Consider the following 10,966-nt stretch of genomic DNA (forward strand, 5'->3'; position numbering starts at 1 on the left):
GCATTCAGGGTGGACAGTGGCAGTGTTGGGATCGGGTCTATGGCAAATTTTGGGGTGGCTCCATCTCCTTCTCCCCCCCATAGCTCCCCTCCAATCACCGCTGCAGACCTCACCAAACACAGCTTAGCCCAACCCCCCGGCTGCAACAGCCGCCCACCCGTGTCCTGTGCACAGATCCAGGGGCATACGCCCTCCTCCCCTCCACCCTCCCCCCATGTGTGCACTGGCAGGAGCTGCCCTCCATGTGCTTCCCAGACGAGCAGCTCATGGCTCCATCCCGCGCCCAACCCCTGCTGTGCAGTGCCTGCCCCAGCCCCACTCCCTTACCACCTTTCGTGCCCCCCATAACAGGCTTACCAGCCGGACGCTACTCTCCAAGCTGCCTGGCTGCGTGTCAGCAGTCAGATCCGTATTGTCCAATATGGCTCATGAAAAGTAGGCCATTGGTATCAGCCCAAAAAGTCTCTATTAGTGCACCCCTGGATTTAATAGCTTAATCTGCAAAGGGAAACAAGCATGTGTGTAACCTAACTAGTAATAACATTATAGATAAGTTCATTATTCCTTTTAAGTGAGAGAATGTAACATTAATACACTAGCAACTTTTTAATTGGAGTAGTTTAAAATATTGACACGCTTTGGCATGCCTTTAAATAAACACTTCCAGCAACTTAAAAGCCCAGGAGTAGACTGTGCTTCACTAAGTATTCACTAATGGACTGTATTCAGACTTTGTAAAACTTACTGAAATCTGTGCATGTTGTGCCAATCTGTGAAGCTTTTCCAAATGGAAAAACAACACCCTATGAGCACAAGTAAGTCTCCTGTTAAGCAGTTTAGATACTGAAAAGAAATTAAGCATTGTTTATGTAAATAGGTGATTAACTGTACAGCCTCTCTTAACATGTCCTGTGCTGCTGCATAGTGGTACAAGTAAGCAGAACTGTCAGCAAACTCAAATAAAACACAGATGAAAAGAACCAGAACAAAAAGGAATATTATCTAAATTTGTGTCAGATGGCAGTCAATAATTATTTTCAGAAATTATTGTGCCTTTTTTTTCCAGTATAACCATATGTGAAGATGTTTCTGTAGTAGTCATTGCACAGTGTTCTTAGGGGCACTCTGGTAAGGCTACTGTACCTGTTCCAAGTGTTGAGACATAATAGAGTTTAGTTTAGGGATTTTTTTAACAGCTTCCTGGTATTGTATATGCGTCGTATGCTTCTCTTGAAAACTGTGGGATTAGTGTTAGTATCTATCTTTGGCAGGACTCTTTGCAGTTTGGAAGGCATACTGGCATTTACATTTGATTGTGGAGGGGAAAAGAGCATTGTAACTTTTTATTTAAAAATCTCCCCCTGCAGAAATGGCAGATTAAAGGGGGGGATCCTTCCTCATCCTCTTGCTTACGAGCCATGTTTGGATCTCGCAGCTGTTGTAAAGAGTGAGTAAAAGTTCCAATTGCACAGGTGCTTTACTAGAATATAATTCAAAATGTTAATGTGCTGTAGTTGCATGCTACATTTGGAGAGAATGTAGCTGTATTACACTTAATATCCAGGTGCAGCTTTTTTTTAAATGTGCAGCATGTTTTAGGAAGTAGTAATGTTTTGGGGTACTCTGTAATCAGAACAGAGTTTAACATTATTAATCTGAATGTCTTGGGCACCATATAGCAAAGTTCTAAAATACAAAGTAGAAGTCTGTTACTAGCAATTGAAGTAAGCATTCAGTTTGGTGCTGTGTATGCTGATGACTCGTTTCCTTTTGAAAATCTCACAATACATATGTTGTATACTGAGATCCACTTTTAAGCAGAAGCTTGTCAAAGCAAAAAAAAAAAAAGTAAAATAGTCTTAAAATATCTTGAGGATATCTGAAATGCTTTTCAAAGGGCTGTTTTAAGAGGGGCCTTCAATTTTTGTGAGCCCCAAAAGCATGGAACTTTTCTAATTTTATACAAATAAATAGAACAGTTTTAGATCCAGTCCTATGGTTTATGTTATGCAACAATGGTTAAAAGTAAGATTAGTAATGAGAACTACTCAAGCAGTGGCCATTTGTTTGTTACTCAGAGGCAAAAACTACAGCAAGAGTTAATGTAAGAGGGGGAAAGAGATTTGATAAATGAAGTGCAATCAATACTGTTGGTATTCAGCCAAAAAAGACATATAAATTGTTAATCGCATCAGTCTAATGCTTATAAATCTCTTAATATTTGAAGTTTGAGGTAATCCAAAGCATGTTGCTGTACTATAAAACTTTTGTCTCCTTCTCATTTTCTCCTATGCTTTCTGTTAGTACGCCCTCTTCATCTTTTAGAACCTCCCAAAATTTCCCTTTAAATTAACCCAACCCTCTAACTGTCCTGTTCTTTCGCTATTTCTTAGGCTTTGATAAGCCAAAGAAAGTTAGAAATTCTGTTAAGTGCAGTCCAACTTATATCTTAACCATGTTTGTATTAAAATCTAACTTAAAACTTTTAAAACAGTTTAGTTGGCCAGCATGGACAATATGCCATGCACTTCTTACAACTGTATCCTACAGTAGATCCCAGTTTCAAGCTTTTTTTTGTAACCTATTGTAGCTTGCAATATTCATATACATCTTTCAGCTGTCTTAAAGCAACTTCAGCTATAGAAGAGTTTTAGACAAATATAGATGGGACTTTAATCAGGGGAGGTTGCTAGACAGTTTCACGCAGTGCTGTTCCTGGATTGTTTGCAGCCTCTTTCAGCCCAGAAAATGAAAATCCATTAGATTCCTTAACTTGGATGAGGATTCCTTAACCTGGTCTACCACTACAGCAGGTTTAGTTTCCTGTTTTCCTCCTTGGTTGTACTTTTCATAACACAGTGGTTCTCAGCCTATTTGAACTGTGGCCCATCCTAGGCGTTTGTACATGTGCTCTGGGGGGAAAGGGGAGTGCTTTAATTCAAGCGGCTCCAAGAGCCACTCTAATTAAAGCACCCAGAGCATCTCAGGTACCAGCATCCCCACTTTAAAGCACCCCCACTGCCATTTTTAAGTTAAGGGATGCTGATATGTGAGATGCTGGAGTCTGCTGGAGCACAGTAACTGCGGTGCTCCAGCAGACTCAATTAGTCGAGCCTGCTCCGGTGCACATTGGGACAGCTTCGCTGCTCGTATATAGGTACCGCTTGATAGCACAAAGCAATTTAAAGAGCCAGAACTGGAAATAATGTACTGTAGCTGCCTTACTGTAGCCTTAAGTTGGTGCAAGGTATTGTATGGAGTTACCTGAGTTAGCTACGTGCATGTTACCTCCCAAGTTGGAAGCAATATATATATTTGGGCCTGTTTGTAGCAAAACAAAACAAAAAACAACAAAAAGCAATATATTGGTGACCACATATGTACTACCCCCAACTACACAAAGGTATGCTCTCTAGCCAGGGGGCAATAGAGGCTGCTCTATAATTCCCCCTGCCCAGGTCACCTGACAGGTTTGCAAGCCCCTTAAAGTTCCCAGCTCCTGGACAGCCTGAGAGCTGGCTGGAGCTGGTTTTGGGCTGCCCCATGAGCCCTTTAAAGCTCCTGGTCCTTTAATGGGCTTTAGTGCTTTAATTGGCTGCTGCCAGGTGAGCTTTCTGTGATGGCACAGGCTGATTGGTCATCACCCCCTCCCTGTCCCTACCCCCGTCATCAACCGCTGCTGGCACTATTTGAACAGAGCCCTATCACCCTTGCCATAGGGCAACAAGGGTGAGAGGGCTGCCTGGGTGTCCCCTACAATGATAAGAGCTGATTGGAGGTGCTGCAACCAAATACCTGTCCACACTTAACATTTGTCCCAGGAAGCTTCCTGTGATAGAAGTTAATGTTTTAACAAGCAGTTGTTGTCACAGATCCACAATTTTTTGGCTCTGAGTGACTTAGCCAGTCTGTGGCATTATACTAAGGTAGTTATACTGTTTCCTGTTTGGATGGTAACACATGGAGAACCATATAGTATCTCAGCACTATGCTGTCCTGTGGGAACATAAGAGATGTTGTTGAGCTCAGTAGATTACCCCACCACTCTATCTGCCTTGGAGAACTACTGTTGTGGTATATTCAGAGGTTGCATGTAATAGGAAGGTAGGAGTCTGTAGTTCTGGATTCTGTTCCTGGAGCCCTTCTGTGCTTTATGGCAGGGGTGTTAAACATATAGCCTACAGAGTCCCACCATCTGGCCCCTGGTCCTGCCCCTAGGTCTGATCAGACCTATGTGGGGACGACACATGCCCATGGCACAGGACTGGTCCACAGGCCGGATCCAGCTGACAGATGCCCTCACCATCCCCTTTCTTTTCCCCTGCCTCTCACTCCACTTACTTGATTTAATAATCATTTCCAGTCCATCTGGGACCTGTGCTGTGTGGCACAGATCTCAGAATGGTTGAAATGGGCACTGCATATGGCACGGTCTGGGCGAGTTGGCAGCCATGCTGCAAATGGTGGCCGCTGTGGCCAGACTGTACCATGCATAGCACCTGCCCTGGGATGTATGTTGCACACAGCACCCACTCCAGCTAGTCCAGGACCTGTGCTTTATATGGCATTCACAGGCACTGCATGCAGCACAGGTCTTCAGCTGGCTGGAGCAGGTTCCAGATGCAGCACAGTCCTGAAACTGCTGGGGTGCTTGTCACATGCAGTGCAGTCCAGCTGGGGTGACCATTAAATGCAGCATGGCTGCTGCTCTAGCTGAACTGTGCTACACGCAGTGCCCGCTCTGTGCGCTCCAGTATCCACACGGCTCACAGCACGGGTCCCAGAACATGTGGAACAGCTTAAACCACACTTACACTGTGTAGTTCAAGCTTAATTCAGAAACTTAATTTTGTAATGTATTTGGGATCCCAACAAAAAAGTACAGGCCTGTTTCCACTAGCAACATTTGAATTAATTTAGAAATTGGATAATTAGTTTTACTTGTTCTTGTATTGCTACATAAATTATACATGAGGTATAATACAATTTTTTGGGAAAGGGATTGATAAATGCAATAAGAATTATAAGCCTTCTTAACACATTCAACAGGAGCTAAAGTGACCCAGTTAAATAGAGAAAATATCCAACTTTTCTCTTTTTATTTCTTTTGCTTAACTTCATTGAGCTGTTAATGTTTGGGAGGGCAGGATTATATATTGAAAAGAATTGTTGTTTTACCTTAGGATTTGCATAGCCTCTCAGACTTTTTTTGGAAAGGAAAATAAAGGTACAGATACATTCTTCCAGGGGGTCTATTGAAGTTCTTCATGGTTATTATTCAGATAAATGCATTATTCAGAATACCCAGATAAGAATGTTTCTTTGCGTACTCTATAGATCTCTGTATACATATTCCAGTATCACTTTAATTCACTGTTTCCATGAAATTCCTACAATTAGGAATTAATAGTTTTGAGTTCAGTATTTGTATAATGTGCAGTGTCAGTTTACAAACTAACAGTTTTAGTCAACTCACTAAAATCAGAATTCAGTTGAAAGTTAGGTGGAGGTATAAAAGCTCTTTGGACAAATGACATGCTACAAATCTCATCGGTAGTGTTTTTATTTCCAGATTATGGAACACTATACATTAGTCCCTGTGGTCTACAAGGAAATACTTTCTCAGAAGTTCCAGTGATTAAATGAAACTACTGCAAGAATTTTTACTTAGGCCGCACTACACTTGAATATTGGTACTAAGATTTTCATTCATGTCTATAGATATCTTCATTGAATAGTTTTAGCTATCTAAGTATCTCATTTTGTTTTTGTATATTCTTCAAAAATAAATGTTTTAAAATTGGATTTGATATAGTACCAGCAAAAAAGATTTGATGTAAACTAAAGAATCTCACTGGAACTTGATTAATTGATTCCTGTCTATATGTTTATGGTTGGTAGCTAATTTCTTGCTCTTATGGTTTGATTTAGCAGGCACTATCTTGAAATGTTAGAGGACCAGTTTTGTGTAGTACAAGAGTAATACTGTCCTACTTAGAAGGATGTGATTGTTCTGTTTGTACAGTGTATATTACAAAATGTTAGTCCCTGTCCCTACAAGTTTACAACTAACATAGCTCTGATTCTTTTGGTCAGGTGCTGTAAAGCATTAATTTCTCATTCCAGAGTCTGCTTAAAAAAATATTGCCAGGTTTGAAGTAGAGGGCATGGAGAAAACAAGAGGCAAAGAAAGGTAGTTTCATGGTTAAAACACTGGACTGAGACTTGGGGTCTGAGTTCTGTTTCTGTCTGCCTCAAACTTTAGGCATGTCATTATATCAGTGGTTCTCAGCCTTTTTAGTATTGTAGAAATGGAGCTGCAAGGGACCTCCAGAGGTCACCTAGTCTAACCCTGGCCAGAGGCAGGAGCATCCCTATACAAACCATCCTATACAAACGCATTGTGTACCTATTAGTAAAACTACAGTTGACCCTGATGCAGCAACACAAAATAACACCCTAATCTGACATGGGTAAAGCAGGGTAATAATGATGGATAATTTCCTGCTGCTATGAGGGTTGTTAAATAGACTTAAGAGATCCAAGGAAGAGGGCAATTACCCCCAACCCCAACAGAGGAAGGCAAAAACCCCCACAGTCCCTACCAATCTGACTACAGTGTAAAATTCCTTCATGATCCCAAGTCTGACCCTAAGCTGAGAAAGAAGCAAGACCCTATAGCCAGGGATCTCAATGTTTAAGTCCCAGCAGGAGTTCTGGTACACACCAGTCAAAATCCCCAGCCCCGGCTGCAGCCAACCCCCAATACTTCTGAGGAAGGTGAAAAAAATAAAACCCCTCTGACACATGTAGACTCGAGGTACTGCTTGAAGAATGCCAGCTCCTAGTTTTCAACCTGTCTGACTGCAGAATAATAATGGAACAATTCTTCTGTTGCAAAGAACTCAGAAAGACCGCAATAGGTCAAAATGCTTTTAATGCTAAGGATTCGTAGCTGAAATCCCTGGGTTTTATTTTGTGCACACCTAACAGTGCTACCATAGTGTGGCACCTTGCAATGCACTTGAAAGGATCACCTCAGGGTACTGTGGTATCCTGGTAGAAAATCACAGCACTTTATCATCCTGTGCTTCTTGTCTAATAAGTGAGATGTTAGTAGGGTAAATTAAATTAATGTTCATGAGGTTTCTGGATTATGGTGGTAAAATCCATAAATGCTTTGCTGTGATGTTCAGAATAAGTTCATCTTTTTAAAAAAATGGGTATTTATTATTTACTATTAGAGGTGCACTGATATAGGGAAAATTGAAAGCTTTGGAAATCGGCTTTTTTTTGCCTGATGCGGCCAATAAACGCCCCATGCGTGTGCACAGCTGCAGCATGCATGGGACCAGGAGCTCAGTCCACTGGCTTGGAGAGCAGCGTTGGGCTGGTAAGTCTGGTGTGGGGGAAAGGGTGGGTGGAAGAAATGGGCATGGGGAGTGCAAATGGAGGCCCCTGTGATGAGGGAGGGAGTGGGGCTAGGGCAGGCGCTGCTCAGCTGGGGCAGTGTGGGCATGGGATGGGGGGAATGACTCCTGCTGCTGCATGCACCCCAAGAGGGCATGGGAGCCATGTGCCCCTGGATCCATGCGGGGCAGGGCGGGCCGCAGTTGCAGGCTGGGGCTGGCGGCTGTACTGGGCTTTTTCCAGCAGAGGGCTTGGCTGGGTCAGGCTGCACTCCACCAGGGGTGTGTGGTGGCAGTGCTGGGAGGGGGCATTGGGGGAGCTACAGTGAATTTTGGGGTGGCTGCAGCCTCCCCCATAGCCCTGCTCTCGCCTAGCCCCTTACCGGGAAGAGCCTGGCACAGCCCCAGCCCAAAGAGGCTGCTCACCCTCACCCCACAGATCCAAAGGCACACTTCCTCCCCCCAAGGGTGCCCTCCAAGGGTGTGTGCAGGATGGAAGCCGCACCCTCCCTCCCTCGAGCCACCCAGATGAGCTGCTTGCGGCTCCATCCCACATCCCACCCTGCCCCAACTGAGCGGCACCTGCCCCCGCCCCACTCCCTCCCTCACTGAGGGGGCCTCAATTTACCCCTTCCCTCACACCAGACTTACCAGCCCAACACTGGTCTCCAAGCTGCCCAGCTGCATGTTGGTGATCAGATTGGTATCAGCTGATATGGCTTCTTAAAAATCGGCCATCAGTATCAGCTCAGAAAATCTCTATTGGTGCATTCCTGTTTACTATTCAGTAAAAGTTGTTGGCTTCATAAAACAAAGAAGAGTTATCTGAAACTTCAGGAAAGGAGACCAGCTCATGACTACACGCTGGATAAGCAACAATATATCAGTTTGATAGAAGGTATTTTTTATTGCTTTAAGTTCTTGTGTTAAAATAAATCTTTTTAAATGGCATACTTGTGTGGTTCAGGAAATACAGACACTTCGGGCATACCTACATGTAGCGCATTGCTACATCACTGTAGGCCAACATTGCCATATGGCACACCCACAGCAATGTAGCGATTATACAGGTGTACAAGTGATTGCCAGCTGTGTTGCCATAGTAGCATGCTCTGCAGTTATAATGCGCTGCTATGGCGATGTAGTGGTGAAATCTACCCGTGCCCTGTGTGCACCTCGCAGTAACCACCTGTTAAAGCAGGCACTATTAATTTATCCAAGGATTACTTTTGGTGGGTTGTAGAAATTGTATTTTCATGTAAATGTGCATTGTAAAGAATTTCCCAAAAGAAAATTGCACCTGAACTGTAATGCAATGTGCACTGTTAGAGTATTAGTACTTGTTATATTTGCAGTGGCATTTAAGGTGATAAATTGTATAAAATAATTGCAAACAACTTTGGCTCAGTAAAATACAAACATGATCATATGTCAGAAGTGAACTGTGCTAACAAACTTTTGGTTTTGTGTACAGAAGTTCATGAACAGAAAATGATTTGAAACTCCTAAGCTTTAATTTTTATTTTGGTTCATAATATATACCAAATAGTTCTAGAATCTGGAAACAAATTTAAAACTCACAGTACTTTCCTGATTACAGCACCTGTTTACGCAGACTTTTAAAAAAATGTGTACTTTCAGAGTATAGCAGATGAATTTTTCTGTGGAATTTATATTTTGATTAGTTTTTAAACATTTTTAATGTAATTTCTAGTTTAATCACATACTATTTCCAGTTGGGGGTTGTCTGAAAAATCACAAATACTGTGAAAAATATTTAAGCCTGGGGAGATATTCTTATAGATTCCATTATCTGGAGAGAGAAATTTTCAGTCTGATCCAAAGGAATCAAAAAAATGTTATCCCAATCCTGACTCTTCTCTCATTCTTCTAGATTACAGTACCATGTAAACAAAGGATCAAACACCATTCTCAAAATTGGCTGTAATTTAGATACAGATGTATACACATATATTATCATTGTTAAATATGTCTCCAGTGACTTAATCTCTCAAATATATCAGTTTGTATACTTTGCTTACTTTTCAGTTGGCAATAGTTTTCTTACTGGAGTGAAGTTACCCACAAACTTAACTTAAAAAAATTTAAATATTATGTACATGTAGAATGTGTGGCTTTTTCTCGGTCGTAACTCAGACAGATAAAAATCTGTTTTCAGTGGCACTTGTAAAATCACTTCTTGGGGGGGTATAATCTACATGTACACGGACTAATTAGCTCCACAGTAAAGCGTCATGGTCTACACATTAATCTGTTTTGGGGCACAGTAAACTACTTAATTCCGCTGTAGGATAGTACTTTTGGAGACAGTACTATCTTACAGCAGAGTACTTTACTGTGCTGAAATGCACCTGTAGATACTGACTGCAGGGTGTACGTTGCATCCAGTCAGCCCAGCCAGCTGGGGGCCTGCTCTGCCCCAGCTAAAATTGCTGCCGTCCCAGGCACACATGTAGGCTGTGCTCCTGGGAGCAGTGGCTTGAACTGCTCCAGAGCTTATTGCATCTCATGAATTGCATATGTAGATGCATTCAGTAAGAATTATTTCCATGTCAGATTCTACCACTTCCATTGGTCAAAAAAAGCTTCAGTTTTTAATGAGGCTAATATTTTCCTACTGTCCTGCTCAGTAAGAGCTGATGCATATTTGCTCAGATTTTTTTTAAATTAGAGAATGTAGAAAAACTTCAGCTTCTGTGAAAGCTTCTGGAACTTACCACTGAAAATATGGAGTTAAGGTTGATGTGTTTAATCACAGCAATTGCTACCACACTCCTTAAATATTTATATTTATTAAATGAGGTATGCAGTGGAGAGGTGGGTATCATGGGGTGCGTACATAACAGTTTTAGTAAGCCCTTTTTCTGTTGGTGCTGGCTGTGAATTCCACCTTTCTTTAATATTAGTATAGTGTGTATTTTCTAATCTGTTAAGTAATTGGCAAAGGCAACAAGAAAAAAGAGATCAAACTAATTTACCAATGAACACTGGGCACAATTAATATTGCAATAATGTAAACATTTATATAAAATCTATCACCATTTAAAAAAAACAACAACTTGCTAGCAGTATTTATTTGTTCATATATTGGTATTTTGTTTTTTTTTTCTTGTCCAGGTAAAAAACTTTGCTGTTATTTATCTTGTGGACATTACAGAAGTACCAGATTTCAACAAGATGTATGAGTTGTATGATCCCTGTACAGTCATGTTTTTCTTTAGGTATGTCTTATTTCTACAATATAACTTAATTGGGTAATTCTGGGTTTTGTATTATAACTAAGGCAATGCATTTTTGTCTTTTGTATGCTGATAAGTATATTAAAATATTTAACAATTTATTATGGGGAAATGTTTTATGTAAAAATAACAACTAGGGGTGCATAATAATAACAACTCAAGATTTTGGGGGCCGATACAGATATGCCTCCTTAAAAAATAGGCTATCTGGCAATATTGATCTGATTTCCAATATGGCTGCGTCCAGCTGGTAAGTCTGTTGTGAGGGAAGGGATGTGGGAGGTACGGGGGGGGGGG

General features: G+C 41.6%; 1 protein-coding gene across 2 annotated transcripts in view; it reads left to right on the plus strand.

Moving 5' to 3' along the window:
* Window positions 1–10,966, plus strand: part of TXNL4A (thioredoxin like 4A) — a 20,968-nt gene that overhangs the window by 7,082 nt on the left and 2,920 nt on the right. Inside the window, exons 2-3 of one of the 2 annotated variants that reach the window (XM_019523987.1) lie at window positions 1,368–1,447; window positions 10,548–10,651. In XM_019523987.1, coding sequence (XP_019379532.1) covers window positions 10,608–10,651 — 44 coding nt within the window. In that variant the 5' untranslated portion in view covers window positions 1,368–1,447; window positions 10,548–10,607. The remainder of the gene's footprint in view (window positions 1–1,367; window positions 1,448–10,547; window positions 10,652–10,966) is intronic. The other variant, XM_019523981.1, reaches the window with a different exon arrangement.

The sequence above is a fragment of the Gavialis gangeticus genome, unplaced genomic scaffold, assembly GCF_001723915.1.
Source record: "Gavialis gangeticus isolate Ggan-Ray unplaced genomic scaffold, GavGan_comp1, whole genome shotgun sequence".
NCBI classification, from domain to species: domain Eukaryota; kingdom Metazoa; phylum Chordata; order Crocodylia; family Gavialidae; genus Gavialis; species Gavialis gangeticus.